Source organism: Capsella rubella, unplaced genomic scaffold, assembly GCF_000375325.1.
Source record: "Capsella rubella cultivar Monte Gargano unplaced genomic scaffold, Caprub1_0 scaffold_5, whole genome shotgun sequence".
NCBI classification, from domain to species: domain Eukaryota; kingdom Viridiplantae; phylum Streptophyta; class Magnoliopsida; order Brassicales; family Brassicaceae; genus Capsella; species Capsella rubella.
The window spans coordinates 9,620,360-9,645,856 of NW_006238919.1; the positions used below are offsets into that span (position 1 = coordinate 9,620,360).

The 25,497-nt window shown below is 37.5% G+C and overlaps 9 protein-coding genes and 1 pseudogene across 11 annotated transcripts; all 10 read left to right on the plus strand.

Annotated features, from left to right (window-relative positions):
* The first annotated feature begins 1,310 nt into the window (after nucleotides 1-1,310).
* Nucleotides 1,311-4,679, plus strand: LOC17884739 (heterogeneous nuclear ribonucleoprotein Q). Of its 3 annotated transcripts, none has more exons than XM_023782853.1 (9): nucleotides 1,311-1,451; nucleotides 1,789-2,586; nucleotides 2,669-2,785; nucleotides 2,914-3,054; nucleotides 3,233-3,409; nucleotides 3,562-3,769; nucleotides 3,857-4,035; nucleotides 4,122-4,207; nucleotides 4,294-4,679. In XM_023782853.1, exons 2-9 carry the CDS (start codon nucleotides 2,230-2,232, stop codon nucleotides 4,436-4,438), a joined length of 1,410 nt encoding a protein of 469 aa, XP_023638621.1. In that variant the 5' UTR covers nucleotides 1,311-1,451; nucleotides 1,789-2,229; the 3' UTR covers nucleotides 4,439-4,679. The 3 variants fall into 3 exon arrangements, with proteins under 3 accessions (XP_023638621.1, XP_006291062.1, XP_023638619.1); XM_006291000.2 differs by having other exon boundaries at nucleotides 2,196-2,586; XM_023782851.1 differs by lacking the exon at nucleotides 1,311-1,451 and having other exon boundaries at nucleotides 1,465-2,586.
* Nucleotides 4,680-4,856: 177 nt separating this feature from the next.
* On the plus strand, nucleotides 4,857-6,575 carry LOC17887305 (FBD-associated F-box protein At3g52670). The gene is made up of 3 exons (XM_006293168.2): nucleotides 4,857-5,860; nucleotides 5,951-6,085; nucleotides 6,187-6,575. The coding sequence occupies exons 1-3, from the start codon at nucleotides 5,018-5,020 to the stop codon at nucleotides 6,496-6,498; spliced, it is 1,290 nt and encodes a 429-aa protein (XP_006293230.1). The 5' UTR covers nucleotides 4,857-5,017; the 3' UTR covers nucleotides 6,499-6,575.
* A 288-nt stretch (nucleotides 6,576-6,863) lies between these two features.
* LOC17887513 (F-box/FBD/LRR-repeat protein At3g52680) lies at nucleotides 6,864-8,720 on the plus strand. Its single transcript, XM_006291067.2, has 4 exons — nucleotides 6,864-6,950; nucleotides 7,032-7,890; nucleotides 7,992-8,126; nucleotides 8,243-8,720. The coding sequence occupies exons 1-4, from the start codon at nucleotides 6,934-6,936 to the stop codon at nucleotides 8,579-8,581; spliced, it is 1,350 nt and encodes a 449-aa protein (XP_006291129.1). The 5' UTR covers nucleotides 6,864-6,933; the 3' UTR covers nucleotides 8,582-8,720.
* Nucleotides 8,721-9,112: 392 nt separating this feature from the next.
* Nucleotides 9,113-11,036, plus strand: LOC17885324 (FBD-associated F-box protein At3g52670). Its single transcript, XM_006290286.2, has 4 exons — nucleotides 9,113-9,264; nucleotides 9,358-10,210; nucleotides 10,353-10,487; nucleotides 10,595-11,036. The coding sequence occupies exons 1-4, from the start codon at nucleotides 9,251-9,253 to the stop codon at nucleotides 10,925-10,927; spliced, it is 1,335 nt and encodes a 444-aa protein (XP_006290348.2). The 5' UTR covers nucleotides 9,113-9,250; the 3' UTR covers nucleotides 10,928-11,036.
* A 512-nt stretch (nucleotides 11,037-11,548) lies between these two features.
* Nucleotides 11,549-13,156, plus strand: LOC17887371 (annotated as a pseudogene).
* Nucleotides 13,157-13,748: 592 nt separating this feature from the next.
* LOC17884832 (F-box/FBD/LRR-repeat protein At3g51530) lies at nucleotides 13,749-15,363 on the plus strand. The gene is made up of 4 exons (XM_023783177.1): nucleotides 13,749-13,759; nucleotides 13,876-14,743; nucleotides 14,824-14,967; nucleotides 15,052-15,363. The coding sequence occupies exons 1-4, from the start codon at nucleotides 13,749-13,751 to the stop codon at nucleotides 15,361-15,363; spliced, it is 1,335 nt and encodes a 444-aa protein (XP_023638945.1).
* A 553-nt stretch (nucleotides 15,364-15,916) lies between these two features.
* Nucleotides 15,917-17,649, plus strand: LOC17885165 (F-box/FBD/LRR-repeat protein At3g51530). Its single transcript, XM_023783410.1, has 4 exons — nucleotides 15,917-16,004; nucleotides 16,154-17,012; nucleotides 17,091-17,225; nucleotides 17,338-17,649. The coding sequence occupies exons 1-4, from the start codon at nucleotides 15,994-15,996 to the stop codon at nucleotides 17,647-17,649; spliced, it is 1,317 nt and encodes a 438-aa protein (XP_023639178.1). The 5' UTR covers nucleotides 15,917-15,993.
* A 1,382-nt stretch (nucleotides 17,650-19,031) lies between these two features.
* LOC17885248 (F-box/FBD/LRR-repeat protein At3g52680) lies at nucleotides 19,032-20,495 on the plus strand (the record flags this gene model as incomplete). The annotated part of the gene is made up of 3 exons (XM_023783178.1): nucleotides 19,032-19,889; nucleotides 19,969-20,097; nucleotides 20,208-20,495. Coding segments are annotated over 3 exons (1,275 nt in total), but the record flags the coding sequence as incomplete, so codon positions are not given.
* A 983-nt stretch (nucleotides 20,496-21,478) lies between these two features.
* LOC17885703 (F-box/FBD/LRR-repeat protein At3g51530) lies at nucleotides 21,479-23,090 on the plus strand. Its single transcript, XM_023783179.1, has 4 exons — nucleotides 21,479-21,489; nucleotides 21,604-22,471; nucleotides 22,548-22,682; nucleotides 22,809-23,090. The coding sequence occupies exons 1-4, from the start codon at nucleotides 21,479-21,481 to the stop codon at nucleotides 23,088-23,090; spliced, it is 1,296 nt and encodes a 431-aa protein (XP_023638947.1).
* A 399-nt stretch (nucleotides 23,091-23,489) lies between these two features.
* LOC17884829 lies at nucleotides 23,490-24,895 on the plus strand. The gene has a single exon (XM_006291460.2). The coding sequence runs from the start codon at nucleotides 23,589-23,591 to the stop codon at nucleotides 24,471-24,473; it is 885 nt and encodes a 294-aa protein (XP_006291522.2). The 5' UTR covers nucleotides 23,490-23,588; the 3' UTR covers nucleotides 24,474-24,895.
* Nucleotides 24,896-25,497: the final 602 nt, after the last annotated feature.

Here is a 25,497-nt window from a genome sequence, read left to right on the forward strand (position 1 = left end):
TAAAACCTAATAGCTTACCACGTTGTAAACATAATAGGGATCTCTGGCGCATTCTCATTCAACAAAAGAGGCAAAAGATTTTTATTAGAATTTGAAAGGTTCCACCGATTGTAAACAGAGTAGAAGGGTCGTGATCTTCACCGGTGAGGAGAGACTGAGATAGAAAGAGACGCAGAACGATCGGTTTGTGTTGACGACGTGATCTAGATTCTAGAGAGTTATTCTAGAGCTCTTTCCACAAAACAGTGTATCGATTCTCTCTGTGATAATAAAGAGTATAGATTATTTCTTATCAATTGGTGCGTGAGCTCGGATCGAATAGAACGTGAGCGAATAGTTATGATTGAAGCAATTTGGGGATTTCGTAATTGGAGAAGAAACAGAACGCAATGATGGTGATAGAGATCGGGTTATCACTAGTTCGTGAATTGTCTGCGGCGGAGCAACACGACTCTTCACTGGCCGACGTATAGTTTGTAAACAAAATAAAAGAAATGAAGGTCACTTTAAAAATTCTTTCAAATATCATCATAGGAGGTGTGATTTTCAGGCTATCTATTTTAGTTATAATTTGCTACCCAAATCATCTCAAATCGTTATTAGAACAATTTCATTGTGAATTCTCAATTTTCCAATAACCTGAAATTTGAGAAGATTTTAATAAATGAATAATTGAATAACCTTAGATTTTGAATCATTTAAACAAATACTGAGTTCAATAAGGCAGACTTTTAATGGATTTTGGAAAATCACCAATCCAATATAGAGAGATTGTTTAAAAAATAAAAATCATCCCAAATCATAGATCCAATATCCCCCCCTAAATAACTAATTAATTAGTTCGAATGAGCCCTTTTGTATTAACTTTGTTACCATACATAACAAAACGGAAAAATCACGACCGTTATATGTTAGTTTATCAGTTTTAGTAATATTTCATCGAAGAATTAGAAATAGCTAAAATGAAGAAAATACTAAAATGTAAAGTGTGAAAAGTGAAAACAAAAGAAAAAAGTCTAGTAGGCTTCACTTTTTTAAAATCATATACTCGTAAATCATATATAAATTACATGTTAACTGAAATTTCTCTTGAAAAAACTATATTAAAATTTTAAAAAGAATTAATGAAGAAAAAAATTTCACTTATTTTCTGAAAAAATAACAAAACATGTGAGAGAAAAATTTCAACTTTTCATCCAACTTGAATTTTTGTTTTTTGTTTTTTGCATAAAAATTATCGTAATAGTCATTTTTTTCCAGATCTTTTGGTATATATTAAGATGGGTAAGTAATTAACATCATAACCTCCTTGGCTCCTTGATAGTCTCACTTAGGTCATACAAACACATTTACATATTCTCAGCCTGAGCTGCGCGAAACACTTCCTCATCCTCTCCGCAATTCTCCAAAATTAGGGTTTTCTTCCGGCAGCTCTCTCTCTCTCTCTTCAGGTACTTCCTCTCGCTCTGTCTTGTTTCATCTCATTGCGCCTCTCTTCGTCTCCTTGCTTGAATCTTTTTGGTTGGGGATCCGAATTTTTTTTCTTTTGAAATTGGGGTTTTCCTAAGCTCTTCTTTAGTTTAAAACTGAATCTGCTCCCTCCTTTGTGTTATCTTTGCCAATGACTGCTAAGTGTAGCTGAAACACATTTGATTGATATTACTGTGAGTTTTAGCTCTGTACGGGTATTTGATTGTTGTTCTTGGTTGGTATCATTGTGTTTTATTTGTGTAAATGTCTGAGTAATCAAATAGAATTGTAGTTATAAGCTGAGGATTCTCTTAACAGGTTAGATTGGCAGATCTAACATGGAGCCGGAGTTTTCTAAAGTGGATTATTCAGAGATACTATGTCTTAGCTCTTCTTTTTGCTTATGCTAATCATGACCTTCTTATCTTTTATGTTGCCATGATTTTTAACCTTCTTTGCATCTAACCAAGGCCTATGATATCATGGTTTTTTTTTTTCCGCTCTCAGGGTCATTCGTTTCTTTCTTTTTATTTTGTTTCAACCTGTTGAGCATTCGTTACCCTCTTATTTTGTTTGGGATTCCTTTTTTTGCCGCATTATGGCAGAGCGTCAATTCAAACCTTTTATTCTTCTTTTCTATCGGCCTCTTATTGTTTCTTTTCCAACCTTTCCCCGGTTCTATTCTCTCTCCCCACTTGCTTCTTGCTTCTGTGTCTCCTCCACAGTTGTAGTGCAAGCGTTCTTTTCTAGATACTTAAGATGTCAAGGACGAGGACTGCTGCTTCAGAGGCTCATGATTCAATGGAATCTGAGGAAAGGGTAGACCTTGATGGTGACAATGATCCTGAGGAGATTCTGGAGGAGGAAGTTGAGTACGAAGAAGTTGAAGAGGAGGAGGAAATCGAAGAGATAGAGGAGGAGATAGAAGAGGAGGTTGAAGTGGATGAAGAGGAGGATGATGCTGCTGCAACGGAGGAGGAAGAAGAAAAGAAAAAGCATGTTGAACTCCTTGCACTTCCTCCACATGGTTCAGAGGTTTATCTCGGAGGGATTCCTACTGATGCTACTGAAGGGGACATAAAGGGCTTCTGCCAATCAATAGGAGAAGTTACTGAGGTAACTTGACATTTTTTTTTTATCCCAAACTATTGTTGGTTTTTTTATTTATCTTGTGCTGAGTTTGGTGTGATGTCTCCAGGTGAGGATAATGAGGGAAAAAGAATCTGGTGATGGAAAGGGGTATGCATTTGTGACATTCAGAAACAAGGACTTAGCATCTGAAGCAATCGATAATCTAAATAACACTGAATTCAGAGTAAACTCTTTGGCATCCAATTCTTGATCATTCCATTTTTACTTATAGATCGCTTAGAATTCTTGATGGTGTAGTGTTTCATTATTTCCTGGCTCTTATTTTTTTGTTTACTTAATGTTATTCAATAGGGTAAAAGGATAAAATGTTCGACTACCCAAGCAAAGCATCGTCTCTTTCTCGGTAATGTTCCTAGAAATTGGATGGAGTCAGACATTAAGAAAGCAGCGAATAGGATTGGTCCAGGTGTTCAAATTGTCGAACTCCCAAAGGTTTGTCTCCTGCAACTTGGATAAGTTTCAGCCTATAGTGTCTATATACTTGTATCTACTAGTTTTATATCATAATCATGCTACTATAACTTGCGGAAGTGAATTTTCTGTAGAAATTCAAGACATGCCTTTCTCACTCACTTGATCAGTTTTCTGTTTGATTTTATTTATATCACAGGAACCACAAAATATATGCCGGAATCGTGGTTTTGCTTTCATCGAGTATTACAACCATGCATGTGCTGAGTACTCGAAACAAAAAATGTCAAATCCGAGTTTTAAGCTTGATGACAATGCCCCAACTGTAAGCTGGGCTGAATCAAGGAGTGGAGGAGGAGACTCTTCAGCTTCCCAGGTTTGCTTCATTAGAACCTTCCTTACGAATAAATAATAGAAGCAGCAACAGTTATCTTACCAGCAAAGTGCCACTGCCAAGAAATTATATTTAATAGAGACGTGTTTACATGTGTTCAAATCTTACTATAATATGGTTTGGAATGATTGCAGGTCAAGGCATTGTACATCAAGAACTTGCCTAGAGATATAACCCAAGAACGTCTCAAGGCATTATTTGAACATCACGGGAAAATACTGAAAGTGGTGATCCCACCAGCAAAACCAGGAAAGGAAGATAGTAGATACGGGTTTGTGCACTACGCAGAGAGGACAAGTGTCATGCGAGCTTTGAAAAACACTGAAAGATATGAGATTGATGGTATGTTCCATTCATAATTTTTTTTTCCTGTTTACATCTCCTCCTTTGATGTTTCAGTTCTGAAATCTATCCCCCTATTATACACAGGTCATATGTTAGATTGTACTCTTGCAAAGCCTCAAGCGGATCAAAAGATGAATACAAATTCAGTTCAGAATATGCAGAAATCACAAATGCAACCAAACTATCCTCCTCTTCTTAGTTACGGAATGGCTCCTAGTCCTTTTGGTGCTCTTGGTGGCTTTGGAGCTTCTGCCTACTCACAAGTGAGATTCTACTACTTATCAGTCGAAACGTCATATCTTGACTAAACGTTGTAATAAAGTACTATAATTTTGTGGGAATTATGCAGCCATTAATGCATGCGGGAGGTCACGCAGCTGGTGGAATGTCGATGATGCCAATCATGTTACCGGATGGGAGAATCGGATATGTCTTGTAAGTTCTTGTGTATACTCGTACTGATCTCATGCGTTTGCTATATATAAGACACGTGCACTGATCTGACGTGTTGAATGTAATAGGCAACAACCTGGACTAGGGGCTGTGCCACAACCACCATCAAGGCCTTCTCCACCGTATAGGGGAGGCAGCGGTTCAAGCAGCAGCAGCAGTAGCAAACGAAGTAGCGACAACGGTAGAGGACGAAGCCGTTACAATCCTTATTAGGAATTTGACAATTATGTCTTTGTTTATTTGGGAAAAACACTCTCAAGTCCCAATCAAGTCACCAAAACAAAAAGCCAATTTTAACCATTGTGTTGTCTTCTTTATACCATTTGTTTTGACTTTTTAAGATTTTGAGGGTGGAAATGGGGTTTCGTTTAACTCGTGTTTTGTGTATATTGAATTATTGATGGGTTTTTTACTTTTCTATGAATGTTTTTTTTCTAAAGCATTTGTTAATTTATGTCCTTTTTTATCCTGTTTATTCATGTCTGGAACAGGCTTACTAGTTACTAATTGATAAGTATGAAAAGCCCACTTAATTGCCCAAACTGGTGTCGTTTAAAATTAGCATAATCACTGACACGTCATCATCCACCGAATGATCAATAACCCTACCGGCCGACTGCTCAGTGCTGCATCCTCAACCGCCGTGTAATCTCGACTCTCGCTATTGTTGAGCTTCAATCTCTTCAATTTTTTTTGCGTTTGCGTTTAGAGCGTTTGAAATACCAGTACAGTATAACACTTGAAAGAACGTCACTGCTATCTCTATTAACAACAACGAGAAATCGACGTGTTATGAATAAAGATAGGTTGGATCAGTTGCCTGAAGCTTTGATTATACGGATATTGTGTTTTCTTTCTACAAGAACTGCCATAGCCACGAGTGTTTTGTCTAAGCAATGGCGGTCTCTTTGGAAGTGGGTGCCGAATCTAGAGTTCGACTCTGATGATCACAAAAGTGATCACCAAACATTTTCAGAGGGTGTTACCAGGTCTTTCCTTTCACATAGAGCTCTGGTTCTAGAGAGTTTGCATCTCAGATTTAGTTTAGATGAAGTTACCCCTTTAGATATTGGACTTTGGGTTGGAATCGCATTTACTCGACATTTGCGTGAATTGGTACTCACTGTTAGCCCTGGGGATGAGACCTTCACATCTCCGAGTAGCTTGTGTACTTGCAACACGCTTCAGACTTTGAAACTCTTATTTTGTATCCTTGTAGATATACCTTATCCGGTTCTTATGAAGTCTCTTAGAACCCTGCACCTTGAGTTCGTGAGCTTCAAAGACGATGAATCTTTTCCTAACCTGTTGTCTGGTTGCCCTATTCTTGAAAATTTGTTTGTGGATCGAAGTGAGTTTGATGGTGATGATGTTACTTTCTCTGTTGAGGTCCCGTCTTTGAAGAGACTTGAGATTTTTAATGATAACGATGGCCAAGGGTTTAGAAGATATACAATTAGTGTTCCTTCTTTGATATACTTGACACTCCAAGAGTACAAAGATTTTGAGCTTTGTCTGAATGCGCCAGAGCTGGTGGAGGCATATGTTTCTGGAGGTTCTTATATAATCACCGATAAGTTTCTTGGATCACTAAAGTCAGCCAAACATCTTTCTTTGGATTTATCACCCTTGCAGGTAAACTATACGGGTTTCTATCGCTATTGAGTTTTTGGTTATCTCATTGTTATTGCAAGATGTATACACCAATAACTGTTTCATGCACAGATTGTGTACCCTACTGGTAGTATCTTCAATCAACTGGTATGTCTAGAGATGCATACACGTAAAAAAGAGTGTTGGAATCTACTTACAATCATGCTCGATAGCTCGCCTAAACTACAAGTCCTCAGGCTCATTGATGTAAGACATTTCATTATTCTCCAGCTGTAGCTAATTTTGATGGTCTCTCTTTGGGGGTATTGATATGCGTCTTATTCTTCTTATCTCGTTTGTCTCACCAGAATATGAATAAAAATGATTTGGCCGGCGGGAAATGGAATGAGCCAAAGTATGTCCCTGAATGCTTGTTGTCTCACCTCGAGACATTCGTGTGGGAAGAATATGCTTGGGATAGACAAGAAGAGCAAGAAGTGGCTGCGTACATTCTACGGAACGCAAAACAGTTGAAGAAGGCAACTATCTCCACAAATCCTATCGCAGTGAACGACCTCAAGAAGTTGGAAGGGAGACGTAAGATGCTAAAGGAGTTGGCTAGTGTGGTCAGGGCTTCCAATTCTTGCCAAATTGCTTTCGGATACGAATGTTATATGTAAACTCTTCATAGAGGGAACCTGTTGGCTTAACCGGTTATGGGGATTTACATGGGTTTTGGATCTCGGGGATGGTTCTACATTTGGCCATTGGATATTGAAAATTGAAAATTTTCTGAATTCCTTTTATCTAATCCCTTAGACCAACATTATTGGTTAGATCTTAGAATAAGATATGTGAAGGAAAAGATCTTGTGGCCTAAGATCTAACCAATAATGTTGCTCTTATGAGTGATCTATACAACAACAACCATCTCAGGCTTTTCTTCATTTATTAATTAAGTAAACCGGTCGGGTACGCTTCGATTTTAATTTAAAACCGGTTTTGAATTAAAAAGCCCTAGTCTCCTTCAGTTGACGAGCTTCAGTGCTTTGCTTGCGTTAAGAGCGATTGAAGTGCGATTTTCGCATCGGGGAACAGCAAAAACCTGAAGGAAAATGGAACAAGAACAACGGTAAGTTTCGTTTATGTTTAGAGCATTTGAATTCCGATGTATAGTGCTCTAAATGTTGATTCTTTGGTTTTGGCTGTGAAGAAATCGAGGTATTGTGAATGAAGAGGATATGATGAATCTGTTGCCCGAAGCTTTGATTCTTAGGATTTTGTGTTTTCTTCCCACAAAAACTGTAGTAGCCACGAGTGTTTTGTCTAAACAATGGCGGTCTCTTTGGAAATTGGTGCCAAATCTAGAGTTCAATTCTGAGGATTGCGAAAGTGAACACCTTTCATTTTCAGAGATTGTTTGCAAGTCTTTCCTTTCCCATAAAGCTCCGGTTCTAGAGAGTTTCCGTCTCCTCTTTGGATCAGATAGCGTTAATTTCGTAGATGTTGGACTTTGGGTTGGCATTGCGTTTGCTCGTCATTTGCGTGAATTGGTGCTCGATTTTTATCCTGCTGGGCAAGAGACCTTCACATTTCCGAGTAGCTTGTGTACTTGTAACACACTTGAGAGTTTGAAACTCGTACTTGGTATTTTTGTAGATATACCTTCTCCGGTTCTTATCAAGTCTCTTAGAACCCTGCACCTCGAGTTTGTGAGCTTCAAAGACGATGCATCTGTCCGTAACCTTTTATCTAGCTGCCCTAGTCTTGAACAATTGGATGTGTATCGAGGTGACGATTCTGATGTTGAGATTTTCAGTATTGAGGTCCCTTCTTTGCTGAGATTAACGATTCATGATACCAATGATGGACCAGAGTTTTGGGGATATTTGATCAATGCTCCTTGTTTGAAATACTTACAAATTGAAGACTTAAGATGTCCAGGGTTTTCTATGAATGCGCCTGAGCTGGTGGAGGCAAGTTTCGTTGAAGCTGTATCTATTAACAATGAGAAGCTTCTTGGATCTCTCACTTCAGTCAAACGTCTTCTATTGCATTTATCACCCTTGAGGGTAATTTTGCTGATATTTTTTTTTATTTTTTATAATAATCTTCAGTTGAGTTCTTTGTTATCACATTGTTTCTATACTCTAAAAATTGGTCTCATGAATAGATTGCATATCCTACTGGAACTATCTTCTATCAGCTGGTATCTCTAGAGATGTACACACGTATAGCAGAGTGGTGGAATCTACTCACGCGCATGCTCGAAAATTCTCCTAAACTACAAGTCCTCAAGGTCACTGATGTAAGACATTTCATTATTAGGCAGCTTGCTATCTTTGTATGATATCTCTTTGGGGTTTTATTTTATGGTCTAGTGATGCTATACATTGAATTTTCTACATGTCGCTTTGGTCTCAGAAATATCATCATGTTCGTAGTGATAGTTTGGTCGGTGGCAAATGGAATGAGCCGAAGGATATCCCTGAATGTTTGTTGTCACATTTGGAGACATTTGTGTGGAAAAGATTTAATTGGGGTAGAGAAGAAGAGAAAGAAATAGCTACGTACATTCAAAAGAACGCAAGACAATTGAAGAAGGCAACTTTCTCAACAAATCCCATTGAATCGAAAGAGATCAACAAGGTGAAAGAGAGACGTAAGGTGCTTGACGAATTGGATGGTGTGGTCAGGGCTTCAAATTCATGCCACCTTGTGTTTAAATTCGATTCACCTTCTTATCTATCAGACTCTTCTTAGCTTTGATACTGCATATATTGTCTTTACTTGCAACAAAACGTGTCATAGCCACGAGTATTTTGTCTAAACAATGGCAATCTCTTCGAAGATGGTGCCGAAACTTTCATTATACACATCAATTTTCAGAGAATCTTGGCAAGTCTTTTTTGTTCCGCACAAAGCTCCGGTTTTGGAGAGTTGTCATCTCAGAGTTAGTGATATATTGCATTTGAACAACGTCTTTCAGATTTCCAAGTAGCATGTTTAGCTTTAGTAATACACTTAAGAGTTAAGACCTTGATTCTCAGGTATTCAGTTTGTATCAAGTCCCTCAGAACTTTGGTCCTCTACCCTGTGGAATTCAAAGACAGTGAATCTATTCGTAAAATAATATTTACTCCATCACTTAAAGTCTTAAACAAAAATTAATCAATACGATTCTTTGTGATCTTAAATTGACAAAAAAAATAAAAATAAAATTTCTATTGATCACCTTCGCTATATATAAAAAAAAAAAAAACCTAAAGACCCGCCGCTCAGTTATGCATCCTTGACAGGCGTCTACTCTAAGTCACAGTTGGTGAGCTTCACGCCCGTGTACTTGTAGCGTTTTTGCGTTTTAGAGTGTTTGAAATGCGTTAATAGCACTGTAAAGGCACAAATCGAACGCAATTTTGCTGTCTAACGACAATGGAACAAGAACGGTAAGTTTCGTATATGTTTTAGAGCATTTGAGATCTTATATCTGACTAACTAAATATTAATAGTTTCTACTTTGATTCTTGGCTGTGAAAAAGTTTGAGAAATCGAGGTATTATGAAGGAGGATAGGATGAATCAGTTGCCTGAAGAGTTGCTTCTACATATATTGTCTTTACTTCCAACAGAAACTGTTGTAACCACGAGTGTTTTGTCTAAACGATGGCGGTCTCTTTGGAAGTTGGTGCCAAATCTTGAGTTTGATTCTGATCACCACCATACATTTTCAGAGAATGTTTGCAAGTTTTTTCTTTCACATAAAGCTCCTGTTCTAAAGAGTTTGCATCTCAAATTTGGATTACATGAAGTTAATCCTGTAGATGTTGGAATTTGGGTTGGAATTGCGTTTGCTCGAAATTTGCGTGAATTAGTACTCCATTGTCTTCCTCATCCAGAAACATTCACATTTCCGAGTAGCTTGTGTACTTGTAACACACTTGAGACTTTGGAACTCAAGTTTTTTCTTGTTGATATCACTTCTCCGGTTCTTATGAAGTCTCTTAGAACTCTACGCCTTCAATTTTTGGGCTTCAGGGGGGATGAATCTATATGTAACCTTTTATCTGGCTGCCCTGTTCTTGAAGATTTGGTTGTGGATCGATGTGGCTATTGTCACGATGTTGTGACTTTCACTATTTCGGTCCCATCTTTGCAGAGACTATGGATTCATGAAGACAATCATGGAGAAGGGATTAGAGGATATATGATCAATGTTCCCTCTTTGAAATTCTTGGAAATTATAGGACTAAAAGGTTTTGACTTATGTCTAAATGCGCCGGAGCTGGTGGAGGCATATTTTTTTGAAGGTTCTTCTTATATAATCAGTGAGAAGTTTCTTGGATCTCTTAAGTCAGCCAGACATCTTTCCTTGGATCTATCACCACCCTTGGAGGTAACTTTTCAGGTTTTTATCGCGGTTTAGATACTTCTTTTTTTGTTTGTTAATAATCACAATGTTTAAATATATATGTGCCTAGTTGCAATTGAATTAGATGTTATCACATTGTTTCTATATACTATTGTTTCATGGATAGATTGCATATCCTACTAGAAGTAACTTCGATCAGCTGATATCTCTAGAGATTGGTACACGTAAAGCAGAGTGGTGGAATCTACTTACCCTCATGCTCGAAATTTCTCCTAAACTACAAGTCCTCAAGCTCACTGATGTAAGACATTTCATAAGCAGTTAGCTAGCTACTTTTGGATGGTCTCTCTTTCGGGTTTCTAACTTTGGTGTTCTATGCCTAATGCATTAATTTTCATTTTGCCTCAGGAATATCTGAATTTTAGAAAAGATGGTTTGGTGGGCGGAAAATGGAATGAACCAAAGTATGTTCCTGAATGTTTGTTGTCTCACCTCGAGAAATTTGTGTGGATAAGGTACATTTGGGAAAGAGAAGAAGAGAAAGAAGTGGCTACATACATTCTAAAGAACGCAAGACGATTGAAGAAGGCAACTATCTCCACAAATTCCATTGAATCGAATGAGTTCAACAAGTTAGAAAGAAGGCTTAATAGGCTCAAAGAATTGGATGGTGTGGTCAGAGCTTCAAGTTCTTGCCACCTTTTGTTCGAGTTTGATTCATCTTGTAGTATTCATTTTTAGACTCTTCTATCACATAAAGCATGTTAGCTAGTTTGGCCAGTTAGAGAGATTTGCATTGGATTTGGATATCGAGGATGGTTCTACTTATATATATCCTGGGTTTTATCTATCACTATGATGATACAATCTTGGTTGTTTTGTGATTTTGAGGAAAGCTTGGCTACTTCAATTCAAACAAGATTTCCTGTCAAGGTAATAAGGTATAGTCTAAAATGTTCTGTCTGAAGCTGACCATTCGTTTTTGAACGAAACAAATTGGGTTTTTAATAACCAACCCAAAAGCAACGACGGGATTTTATAATATGACGATTCACTTTCAGCATAACCGACCAAAACCGGTTTAAACTAAAAAGCCCTAGTTTTCTCTGTTCGTTCGATCTCGTATCCTTAAATTGTTGTCCACGTTCCCCAAATCTCGTTCTTCTCTAATCATCCTTTTTTCTTTTTTTTTTTTTTTTTTTTTAAACGTCTCACAGTTTTAGTGTTAACCATCTTCCAAGATCAGTGCGTTAAAGTCTCTGTTTGCATTAGTTGTGTTGCGTTTTGTAATACGATAGCTCTTGGAAGTTGGGAAGGCATATCAATCTGAAGGATCTAACAGCAACGCAATTGTTGTAGAAGATGGATCAATGGTTTGTTTCTTTTTTTTTTCCTTCATGTTTTTTTTCTCTGCATCCTTCATGAAACTATTCTTAACCGTAAGCTCTCACCCCTAACTTTTAATATTTTATTCTTTCATCTTTAGTAGCGAAAGTTTGGGAAACCGAGGTTTTGCGAGTGAGGACAGGATCAGTGAGTTGCCTGAGGCTTTGCTTCTACAGCTGTTATCTTCACTTCCGACAAAAATTGTCATAGCCACAAGTGTTCTGTCTAAAAGATGGCGATCTCTTTGGAAATTGGTACCAAAACTCGAGTTTATATATAATGAATCTGAAGGAAACATACAGAAATTTTCAGAAAACGTTGGCAGGTCTTTGCTTTCACATAAAGCCCTATTTCTAGAGAGTTTTCATCTGAAAGTAGTTGGAGGCCAATGTGATGATGTGTATATTGGAATGTGGGCTGGAATTGCATTTGCACGCCATGTGCGTGAGTTCGTACTCGATCTTGAACGCTTCTATGGCAAGCCAGTCAGTTTTCCGAGTAGTTTGTTTTGCTTTGATAAAGTTGAGACCTTGAAACTCAAGAGTTACATTCTTCTTGATGTTCCTTCTCCGGTTTCTATGAAGTCCCTCAGAACTCTTCACCTTGAATCTGTAGTGTACAAAGACGATAAATCTGTTAGGAACCTTTTTTCTAGCTGCCCTAATCTTGAAGATTTGGTGATGCATCACGGAAGTTATTTAAGGATGTAGTGGATTTCATAATTGAGGCGCCTTCTTTGAAGACATTATCGATTCGTGATCCCACAAGTGGACGAGAGACTGGGGGATATGCGATAAACGCTCCTTCTTTGAGATACTTGGAAATTGATTGTTTAAGAGGTTATCAGTTTTGTCTGATTCAGAATGCATCCGAGCTAGTTGAGGCGAATATTAAAAACGTTTCCTATGTAGTCAATGACAATATTCTTGAATCTCTTAGGTCAGCCAAACTTCTTTCCTTGGACTTATCACCTTTGGAGGTAACTTTACTCAGCACTTGACTTATGTATTTATTGTTTTCTACTATACTCTAATAATTGTCTCATGAATAGATTACATATCCTACTGGAGGTATCTTCCATCGGCTGGTATATCTAGAGATTTATACACATAAAGCGGAGTGGTGGAATCTACTTACGCTCATGCTCGAAAGCTCTCCTAAACTACAAGTCCTCAATCTCGTTGATGTAAGATATTTGATCATTCATTCAGCTAGCTTTTGTTGATGGTCTCTCATTGGGGTTAAGTATATAACATTTCATTCTTCCTAATTTTCCTCATGTTGGTATCATATCAGCATATTCAGGATGTTGATAAACAATTGATGGATGGGGGGAAATGGGAGCAACCAAAGTATGTCTCTGAATGTTTGTTGTCCCACCTCGAGATTTTTGTGTGGACAATATATGATTGCGATAGAGAAGAAGAGAAAGAAGTTGCTAAGTACATTTTAAGGAGTGCAAGACGTTTGAAGACGGCAACTTTCTCCACAGGACCCATTGGACCCAAAAAGAGGCTCGTGATGCTCAACGAGTTGAAAGGTGTGGTCAAGGCTTCAAATTCATGCCACCTTGTGTTTGAATGATCTTTTTTTTTTTATGTATTAGACTCTTCTTGTCACATTGAACTTTAGTTTAATGATACGTTGTTACTTTTAAGTTCTTTTTAAACCAGATTTATTCTCCATTTGGAATTTTGAATCTACCAAAGATTTAAAAGATATGATAAAGCTTACGAAGATAAAAAGTTTGTATTTAGATAACTCGGTCGCTGAATTTTTAACCGGAAGAAAAATCTTATCCATTGGATGAAAAAAGACAAAAAAATATCAACCGTTGGATGGGTTTTTCTTTCTTGTAAAAAAAAAAAAAAAAGATAGACATAAATAAACGAGTGCTTCCTATTATTTATTCGGCAACAGTTTTTTTTTCTCTCCGTCACGGTTTTAATTTTGGCTGATGACTACTGACTAGTCGATCCTTTTATTCTACAATCACAAGTCTAATCATAATAGCTAGGTTAGTTTTAAACCGGTTTCGACTTGTGAAGCGGCCAGCGGTAATTAATTGGTTCTTCTTTTATTGTTATGTAACTGCGTATCGATTTTGATACGATAGCATTGACAAGGCATAAATCTTCTAAGGATTTTTTCCAAATTGTTGTCCCTATCAACGATAATGGAACAATGGTATATTTCTATGTATTTGTCATGTTCTTTTATCCTTCTCGTATTATATACATAGTTTTGTAATTACAAGCTCCAAAACCCTAACTCTGTTCCAACTGTTGTTTTGGCTATGAAAGTTTGAGAAAGCAAGGTGTCGTGAATCGGGACAGGATCAGTCAGTTTCCTGAAGCTTTGCTTCTACAGATATTGTCTAGGCTTCCAACAAAAGATGCCATAGCCACGAGTGTTTTGTCTAAGCGATGGCGATCTATTTGGAAGATGGTGCCGAGGCTCGAGTTTAACTCTCACTATCAGAACCTGCATAAATTTTCAGAGAATGTCGCCAGGTCTTTGCTTTTACACAAAGCTCCGATTTTGGAGAGTTTGCATATCAAAGTTACTGATAGACTTGAAGGAAGAAGTGAAAGTGATATATATATCGGAATATGGAGTGGAATTGCCTTTGCACGGCATGTGCGTGAGTTCGTGCTCCATCTCTTCTTTAAAAGACCCGTAAGATTTCCGAGTAGCATGTTTAACTCTAATAATACACTTGAGACCTTGAAACTCAAGTGTTCTGTTCGTCTCGATGTTCCTTCTCGATTTTGTATGAAGTCCCTCAGAACTCTTCACCTTCTTTCTGTGGATTTTATAGACAACAAGTCTATCCGCTACCTTATATCTGGCTGTCCTAATCTCGAAAATTTGGTCATAGATCGAGGTTACCCTAATGTTGTGCGGACATTCGTTATCTTGGCACCGTCCTTGAAGACACTATCAATCAAAGATTACGGTCGACTAGAGGATGGGGGATATGTGATCACTGCTCCTTCTTTGAGATACTTGAAAATTAAAGAGTTTAGTCATTGCGGTTGTTGTTTGATTGATAATGCGCCAATGTTAGTGGAGGCAAATATTGGAAACGTTTCCTATTTAGCCAATGAGACAATTCTTGGATCGCTCAAGTCAGCCAAACGTCTTTTCTTAGACTTATCACCGTTAGAGGTACTTTGCTTATTGCAACTTAGTTGTTGTTTGTTATCACAGTATTTATGTAGTAATGGTAATGTGATCTTTATGCATAGATTACATATCCTACTGGAACTATCTTCTATCAGCTAGTAAATCTAGAGATGGATACACGTAAAGCTGAGTGGTCGAATCTACTTGCGCTCATGCTCGAAAGCTCTCCTAAACTACAAGTCCTTAAGCTCACTGATGTAAGATTTGTACTTATTAGTCAGCTAGCTAGGTTTTTTAATGACCGATCTCTTTAATTGACATTAATTTTGTTTTGTGTTTGGTCTCACTAGCAACCTCTGGATTTAAACAAAGTTGGTGTGATCGGCGGGAAATGGAATCAACCCAAGAATGTTCCCGAGTGTTTGTTGTCTCACCTCAAGAAGTTTGTGTGGAAAGGATACGATTGGGAAAGAGGAGAAGAGAAAGAGGTGGCTACATACATTCTAAAGAAAGCTAGCCAATTGAAGAATGCAATTTTCTTCACTAGTTCCATTCAATCCAAAGAGCTTAACAGGTTGGAAGAGAGATGTCAGATGATTAAGGAGTTAGATGGTGTGGTTAGGGCCTCAAGTTCATGTCACCTTGAGTTCGTCGAATGGTAGATACATATATAGAGCTTTAATTTAATTAATGCTTATACTAAATTAAATGGTTTTTTTTTTAGTTTTAATGCAAGAAGTATATTTCTTGATAGCTTTAGGAGTGAAATTTAGTCATGGATTTAATAGAACTGAAATCCAACGTTAATCCACTATTATTCAATTAATGATTATAAATCATGCTTTAAAATATGGTGTTATTAAAGGGGATTGGTTTGAAACAATTAATTTCATTTATTATTAAGTTCAAAAACCGGATTCCAATTTGGGATGTGAGATGGCATGTTAATTTGGACAAAATCTCGAAGCTTTGGTCCAACCTGTTGTTAAAGTTTGACCAAAAATCTGAAAGTGTGTCGGTTTAACAAAAAAAAAAGGTAACACTATTTATTTGCTAAGCATTCGGCAACAGTTGTTCCGGGTTCTCTCCTTTCATGTTACAAACTAACCACAAGTGTAATCATATATAGCTTAGGTTAAAGCTCGGATATTTTTTTTTTTTTTTTTTTTAATTGTTAGACTGCGGTTGCCTTTGGAGCCTTTGGAGCGTTGGAGGATTATTGTTGATGCGATAGCATTGGGAAGGCATAAATTCACTGATACTACCAAATTCTCTTGCACGTATCAACGACAATGGAACAATGGTATATATATATATATATTTCTCTGTTTCCGTTATGTTCTAATTAGATGCGTAACGCATCGTTCTATGTAGTTTCGTTACTACAAGCTCCAAACCCTAACTCTTAATTAATCTTTTCCTTCCTACTTTTTTTTTGGTTGTGAATTAAAGTTTGAGAAAGAGAGGTGTTGTGAATCGGGACAGGATCAGTGAGTTGCCTGAAGATTTGCTTCTACATATATTGTCTAAACTTCCAACGAAAGATGTCATAGCCACGAGTGTTTTGTCTAAACAATGGCGATTTCTTTGGACGGTGGTGCCGAGGCTCGAGTTTGTATCTCCCAGTAAGAATTTTGCACAGAATGTTGGCAGGTGTTTGCTTTCACATAAAGCTCCGGTTCTAGAAAGTTTGCATATGATGGTTGAAGATACATGTGATGAACAATATATTGGAGATATTGGAGCATGGGTTGGAATTGCATTTGCACACCACGTGCGTGAGTTCGTACTCGATGTTCTTCTTTACTATGGTCAGAAAGTCCAATTTCTGAGTAGCTTGTTTTGCTGCGATACACTTGAGACCTTGAAGCTCAAGAATTGGATTCATCTAGATGTTTCCTTTCCGGTTTCTATGAAGTCCCTTAAAACACTGCACCTTGAATCTGTGACGTACAAAGACGATGAATCCATTTGTAATCTTTTATCTGGCTGCCCTAATCTTGAAGACTTGCTCGTGCACCGATGTCGTTACCCTAATTATGTAATGAATTTTGTTATCGTGTCACCATCTTTGAAGAGACTAACGATCAAAGATCGCACTGATGGACGGGCCGGGGGATATGTAGTAAACGCTCCTTCTCTAAAATACTTGACAATTGAAACGTTACAAGGTTATGAGAATTGTATGATTGAGAATGCGCCAGAACTAGTTGAGGCAAATATTAGAAACATTTCTAAGATAGTCAATGAGAAGATTATGGGATCTCTCAAGTCAGTCAAACGCCTTTCCTTGGACATATCACCCTTGGAGGTAACTTTTCTGATCGAAATGGAGATATCTGCTTTGACAATGTTTCTGTACAAATAATTATGTGGTCTTTATGCATAGATTAAGTGTCCTACTAGTAGCATCTTCTATCAGCTGTTATACCTAGAGATGCATACCCATAGAGTGGAGTGGTGGAATCTACTGACCCTTATGCTCGAGAGCTCTCCTAAACTGCAAGTCCTCAAGCTCATTCATGTAAGATATTTCATTTTATCTATATCCTATTTTCTGACTGTCTCTCTTTGGGGTTAGTTTTAAAGGTCTAATATGCATGTCATTCCCCTTTTCCTAGTGTTGGTCTCATCAGGAATATTCGCATTATTATCGTATGCGTTATTGGCGGACCGGTGAGAAATGGAGTGAACCAAAGTATGTTCCTCAATGTTTGTTGTCCCATCTCGAGACATTTGTATGGACAAGATACGATTCAAGAAAAGAAGAGGAGAAAGAAGTAGCAACTTACATTCTAAGGAACGCAATACAGTTGAAGAAGGCATCTTTCTCCGCTAGACCCATTGAAGACTTAAACGAGATGGACGAGAGACTTGAGATGCTTGAGGGGTTGAATGGAGTAGTCAGGGCTTCAAATTCATGTCACCTTGTGCTTGAATTGGAATGATCTTTATATATATATATATATATTTGAATTTTGTTGTCACATGGATATTTTACTATATGCTATTAGGTTACGTGTAACAGGGTTTATATTCGGTTTTGAAATCCAAGTATGTTGCTATGTCTGGCCGTTGGGAGATGAAAATTATGAATTATATGCATCATTATCTTGGGTTTTAAGGACGAGTACTAATGCTTATGATTCAATTAGTATGAATATAAATTGGTGAAAAAGATGTATTAGAAGAGAATAAAACGAGCAGAGCTATATATATAGAGAGAAGAAGAAGAAGGAGAACTGAGATTTGAGAACAAGCGTTCAATAAGATCGCACGAAAACTAAGCTAGCTCTTTTTGTCATCCTCTGTTACAAGTAACACTACAAGATCGCTATTGGATCATTGGTTCTGAGTATAAGAATTATAATAAACAGTTACATATCATCAAAATAAACTTTAAACTCTGAAGTGAATTTGGCAATGATATGTTTTCAATAACTTGCAGGGGAATTACAAGGTACTGTAATTACCTTGGCGACTTGATACTTGCTCTATCTTTCCGTTTTTGCTGTGGAATAAGGTAAACTTCTTCTGCTTATGTTGTAGTACCAATATTTAAGTCGAAGATGTTTAATCCCAAACACCGATTTGACAAGAGAGATGTTGATAAGGCTGATATAATTGATCGATAGTGTTTTAGATTTTCGTACTTTTAAGTGCACCATTTGAACTTTCCAAAGCTTTTCATTTCATTGTTTTATGATCATTGAAGCTCTGGGCTGTTTTATGATTTTTCATGTCTATTCTTTAGTTCTCCAATTCTATATCTTCTGATACTGTTGATATGGGGAGAACGAAGAGTCAAAGTTCAGTGTGCAGAAGAGTACAAGGAGATCTGAGCAGAGTACCTTAGACTTGTCTCCTGAAGACTTCCTTATACTTGCTGAATGTGTGTATATTAATATACAGAATATGGAAAAGAATCGCAATATAGAATATGAACATTTTTCTAAATAGTTTTTTCCTCTGTACTCTCTATTAAGAACCGTAGAATGTGATTGATTTCCTATATGCTATTTTACAAAAAAAAATAAAACTGCTAATTTCTGCAACCTCTAATTCTATTTTACCTTAATGTTCTAAATAGTTTTTTCGTCTGGCTTCTCTCGAATCGCCGATTACAAATTAATCACAGAAGTGTAATCAAATTTTGCGTTTAGAGCGTTTTTGACACTGGAACGACATAAAATCTGAAAGAGGTTTTTGGCAATTGTCGTCTCTTCTCTATAAACGACAATGAAACGATGGTACGTTTCTGTGTTTCGTTACAAATCGTTCTATCTGGTTTCTTTCACTGCAAGCAAACTCTAAACCCTAATTCTTAATCTTTGTCTTCGGTTTTGTTGGTGATAGTTTGAGAAGTCAAGTTGTTATGGGTAAAGACAGGATCAGTCAGTTGCCTGAAGAGTTGCTTCTAAAGATACTGTCTTCACTCGCTACAAAAACTGTCATAGCCACAAGTGTTTTGTCTAAACGATGGCGGTCTCTTTGGAAGTTGGTACCGAAACTAGAGTTCGAATATGATGAGAATCGGAGTACCGCAGAGAATATTGGCAGGTCTTTGCTTTTACATAAAGCTCCAGTTCTAGAGAGTTTGCGTCTCACAGGTTTATGTGAGGATATAGATGTTGGACTATGGGCTGGAATTTCATTTGCACGCAATGTGCGTGAGTTCGTACTCCAAGCTTCGGTTTCCAATTTGCTACCAGTCCGATTTCCAAGTAGCTTGTTTTTCTGCGATACACTACAGACCTTGAAACTCAAGAATCCTCCGATTGAAATACATGTTCCTTCTCCTGTTTCTATGAAGTCTCTTAGAACTCTTCACCTTGACTCTGTGACGTACAAAGACAACACATCCCTTCGTAACCTTTTATCCGGCTGCCCTAATCTTGAAGAATTGCTTGTGCATCGAGGTCCCCCTAATTGTGTAATGAAATTTACTATTATGGTGCCATCTTTGAAGAGACTATCGATTAAAGATTGCACTAGTCGATGGAAAGGGGGATATGTGATAAACGCTCCATCTTTGAAATACTTGCAAATTGAAAGGTTAAAAGGTTGTGTGAGTTGTCTGATTGAGGATGCGCCTGAGCTAGTTGAGGCAAATATTAGAAACATTTCTAACATTTTGGGATCTCTCAAGTCAGCCAAGCGTCTTTCCTTGGACGTATGGCCTGTGACTGTAACAAATATATATGCTTGCAATTTGACTTATTCGTTGTTTATGTAGCTTTAATAATATGATCTTAATTTATGCACAGATTGATTATTATCATGCCGGAGCTATATTCTATCAGCTGGTATATCTAGAGATGAATACACATAAAGCTGGGTGGTGGAATCTACTTACGACCATGCTCAATAGCTCTCCTAAACTACAAGTCCTCAAAGCTCATTGATGTAAGTTATTTCACTATATATTAGTACTCTGGCTAGATTTATTGGAAGGTCTAATAGTAATTATACACTATTGCATTCCCCCTTTGCTTTGCCTCATTAGCAAAAGCAGGATTTTAGTATAGATGATGTGGTTGGCGAGAGATGGAAAAGGCCAGGGCGTGTTCCTGAATGTTTACTGTCACAGACATTTGTGTGGAAAAAATATGATTTGAGAAGAGGAAAAGGGATAATGGTGGCTAAGTACATTCTAAGGAACGCAAGTTGTTTGAAGAAGGCAACTTTCTCCACAAGACCCATTGAATCCAACGAGAAGCTTGAAATACTCAACGAGATGAATGGTATGGTCAAGGCTTCAAAATCATGCCACCTCGACCTTGTGTTTGAATAATCTTATTTGTTACGTTGTATTTGACTATGTAATTTGAGAATTTTACTTTTATTCTTATTTTTACTGGCATCGGTATCAAAAAATTTGGGATTATTATTCAAATTAAATATTGCTGAGTGCGTGTGTATTGGAGTATTTGACCAAAATGGAAAAGAATCACAATATATAGAATGTGAACATAAACTTTTTCATAGGGAAAAATCCAATAAAAATTCTCAATCTAATTTTAATTTGGAAGTTGAATAGAAATAAAATGGATGGTTTATTAAATTGTTGTCTATTAATACATTAAATATATAAATATTGTCGAATCAAACAAACCGTTTAACAAACAATAATCGGATTAACGGAATCACTAAACTGGGATTAATGGAATTACACTAAACTTATGGTTTATTGATACCAATTCGATTTGGGGGTAATAGCAAAGGACATTGTCATCTTTTGATAACCCCAAATTACTCATGTGCTTAGGGATTAGTGATTCTGTCAATCCGATTAACGTATGTTGAACGGTTTATTCGATTCGACAATTTTTATATATTTAATGTATTAATAGACAACAATTTAATAAACCATGCATTTTATTTCTAATCAAATAACATTGAGTATTAAACTTCCAAATTAGAATTAGATTATTTTTTTTTAATGAATTTTTCCCTTTTTCCTATTAAAAAAAAAAAAGGAAAAAAAAGAAACTGCCGATGTGATATATGACCGTAAGCCCTAAAACTATTTTTTGCTAAATTTTCTAATATTCGTCTTTCTTGCATTGGGCAACACTCTCTAATCGCCGATCTGCTAACAAATCAATCACAAAAGTGTAACAAAAATATCTATCTAGCTTAAGCCAGATTCGAGTGGGGAATTGGATCTCTTGAATATTGCTAGACTGCGTTTGCGTTTGGAGCGTTTTCCACACTGGGGAGGCAAAATTCTGAAAGAGGTTTTACTAAATTGTCGTCTCTTCTCTATCCAAGACAATGGAACAATGGTATGTTTCTCTGTTTCGGCACAAATCGTTCTATATATACAGTTTCTTGAACTACAAGCAAACTATAAACCCTAATTCTTAATCTTTGTTTTCTTTTTGTTTTGTTGGTGATAGTTTGAGAATTCGAGTTGTTATGGGTTTAGACAGGATCAGTGAGTTTCCTGAAGAGTTGCTTCTAAAGATATTGTCTTTTCTTCCAACAAAAGATGTCATAGCCACGACTGTATTGTCGAAACGATGGAGGTCTCTTTGGAAGTTGGTACCAAAGCTCGAGTTCGAATCTGAGAATGAGGAGGATATAGCTAAATTTGCAGAGAAAGTTGGCAGGTGTTTGCTTTCACACAAAGCTCCGGTTTTGGAGAGTTTGCATCTCAAAGTTACTGATGAGCATGAAGAAACCATATGTGGTATAAATGTTGGATTATGGGTTGGAATTGCGGTTGCACGCCATGTGCGTGAGTTGGTGCTCGATCTTTCTTTGTTTAAAAATTCACTCAGATTCCCAACTGTTGCTCTTTTTTGTGATACACTTGAGGCCTTGAAACTCAAGTACTCGGTTCTTGTAGATGTTCCTTCTCCAGTTTATATGAAGTCCCTCAGAACCTTGCACCTTGATTCTGTGAAATTCAAAGACAATGACTCTATTCATAACTTTATATCTAGCTGTCCTAATCTTGAAGATTTGCTCATACATCGAGTTACCCTTAAGAAGGTGCTGATTATTGAAGCGCCATCTTTAAAGAGACTATCGATTTCCGGTAAAATTGGTGGCAAAGAAGAGGCTGGGGGATATGTGATCAGCGCTCGGTCTTTGAAATACTTGAATATTAGAAGGCTTTATAACTGTAGGTGTTGTCTGATTGAGAATGCGCGAGTGTTAGTCAAGGCAACTGTTAGTAACGTTTCTTATATCGTTAATGAGAATATTTTGGGATCTCTCAAGTTAGCCAGACGTCTTTCCTTGGACTTGTCACCTTTGGAGGTAACAACTATATTGCTTGCAATTTAACTTATGTGCTGTTTCTGTTGTCTTACTGATATGATCTTTATGCATATAGATTAAGTGTCCTACCAGAACTAGGTTTTATAATCTGGTATATCTAGAGATGTCTACAATTGAAGCGGAGTGGTGGAATCTACTTAAGCTCATGCTCGAAAGCTCTCCTCAACTACAAGTCCTTAAGCTTATTGATGTAAGATATATATATCATTATTAGTACTCGATCTGATGGTGTCTGTCTCTCTTTTGGGTGTTTAAATTTGAAGGTCTGATCATTAATACACATTTTCTCTTGTGTTTGTCTCATCAGCCTGGTAAGGATGCAAGCAAAGATGATGAGGTTAGCGGGCAATGGAGCGAGCCAAAGTACATTCCTGAATGTTTGTCTTGTTACCTGGAGACATTTGTGTGGATAAGATACGATTGGGAAAGAGAAGAAGAGAAAGAAGTGGCAAAGTACATTCTAAGGAACGCAACATTTTTGAAAAAGGCAACTTTCTCCACAAGACCCGTTGAACACCAAAAGAGTCTCCAGATGCTCAACGAGTTAAATAGTGTTGTCAGTAGTGCTTCAAATTCATGCCACATTTTGTTTGAATGATCTGATATATGTATTAGACTCTTCAATTCTTGTCACACACAACTTTAAACAGAATTAAAAATAAACTTGATGATTTTGGCTATATGATATTATTTCAATCAGACGAGTGATACTAATTAAAAAAAGCAAGACTGTTGAAGAAGGCAAGTTTTTCCACAAGACCAATTGCTTAGAAAGATCTCAACAAGCTTCAAGAAAGAAGCAAGAACAAGATGCTCATAGAAATCTCTCACCTTAATCAATTCTACTTGTAGGAGTACTAGTTAATATATTTTCTCCGGATTTTATAGAACAAAAGTCAACTGAACTTTTATAAATTTAATTAAACTGGCAAAAAAAAAAAAGAGATAAATCAGCAAATATAAATACCCGAGTTCGTATCTATCTAAACCTTCTCTTCTCCTGAAACTACTGATCCAACTTCTCTCTCTCTTCTCTTCTCTTCTCTTCTCTACAAATCGTTTAGCTAAAGGCTCATCGTCTTTTAGTTCCGATTCAATGCCTCAAGTCGTTTCTTCAGTATGCGCCGGTGGTTCCGACCGGAAAATCTCATGCGAAACTCTCGCCGACGATAACGACAAAGACGACTCAACTCATGACCCTAAGATCCAACCCGTATCAATATCCGCCGTCGATTTCCCACCGGAGTCTTACTCCTTATCGAAAGAAGAACAGCTGGAATGGCTAAACGACAACGCCTTCTTCGAACGCAAAGCATCACAGAAACGAAACTCGTCTGCTCCGACTCACAATTCGAATCCGAATTCAAATCCCAATTCGAGCTCTCAGCGAATCTCACTCAAATCAAAGGCGTCGATCATCAGATTACCGAAACCACAGAAGACTTGTTTCAACGAAGCGAAGAAACGTAGAAACTGCAGAATCGCGAGGACTCTTATGATCCCTAAACGGATCGGGTCGAGATTGAAATCGGATCCTTCGTTATCGGAACCGTCGTCTCCCAAGGTTTCTTGCATCGGAAGGGTTAGATCTAAACGCGACCGTAGCCGACGAATGCAGAGACAAAAATCCGGTCGAACCAATTCTTTCAAGGAAAAACCGGTTCGGGTTAAGAAACCCGGCTTTTTCGCTAGCTTCAGAGCCATCTTCAGAACCGGAGGCGGTTGCAAAGACGTAACATCATCGAGTGTAGCTCACGCGCCGCGGAAGGATGCGGTAGCCACTCCGCCTAGGGTTTCGGCTAGGCGATCGGCGGATATCAGAGGAAGGCTCCCGCCGGAAGAATTTACACCGACGAGGCACAGTACCGGTTCGAGGAGATCGTTAGACTGTGGTGACGAACCGGAATTATTATCTGGTTTAGGTGGGATGACACGGTTTACTTCGGGGAGAAGACCGGATTTGTTGGTTGACGTGGCGTGACGTGCGGCGTTTACGGTGGGGATGGTGCGGCGGGGCCCAAGAGCGTGTGTGTATATTTGAAAAGTCGTTGGTGATGATGACGTGGCGAGTGGTTTTAACAGAGTTAGGAACACGGCACATAATGAGAGCGCAAAACGCGGTTAAAAGATCTCGCGTTTCAACAACTTTTCACCGTTTTGTTATATAATATATATATATATGGTGCGTTTATTTTCTTTTTTAAGACTTGTTTTAGGTTTTGTCATTTTTACGTAGGTATTGTTGTATATGTGCTTTTTTTTTTGTTAGAGTGCAATAAGGATACAATGTAAAGATAACTTTTGTTTTGTGAACAACACAGTCAATATATGTTTTAGACAACTTACTAAAGCTTTTATCACGAGGAGATGAAGGAAGATTTTGTTGTCAAAGTTTGAATAAGTGCTAAAATCTTGAAAACAAAATTAGAAGAGTGAAATGTGAATAGTGGGAGCCATGAACGCACTTTAAATTCTTTGACTTGTTCAGGTCGGTCGTGGCGAAGTGGCGATTTTTAAGTTAGAAAAATGATCGGGTAGCTAGCTAGTGTCATTTGAATATGAGTACTTGTTTCGTTTTCAAGAAAAGACAGGTCATTCTTAGCCATCTTTGGTTTTTATATATAATAACATGAGAACAAATGAGAATGGGAACAATCTTGAAAAATCAGTCCTTCTATTTGGCATATAATTATTGGCCATTCCATGATGGGTTGGGGCCTCCGTAAAAACAATATGAGATTTCAGACGTGTAAGTTTTTGTTCATTTCCTTGAAGAACCCTGTCATTTTCATCTGTTCATAAAATGAATTATTTTCTAGAGCATTATTAGCTTTTCTTGTTAATGGGTTTATCATTCTATATATTATGACGTTTGATATAACTAATATATGTTTTGGAAGACTAAAGCAATTTTGGGGGTTTTAATTAGGTAAGAATGGTTCTCTTCTACAAAAGGGTTTTTGACCTAGCAATAGGGAGATATTTTTCTTTGCTGCAAAAAGAGA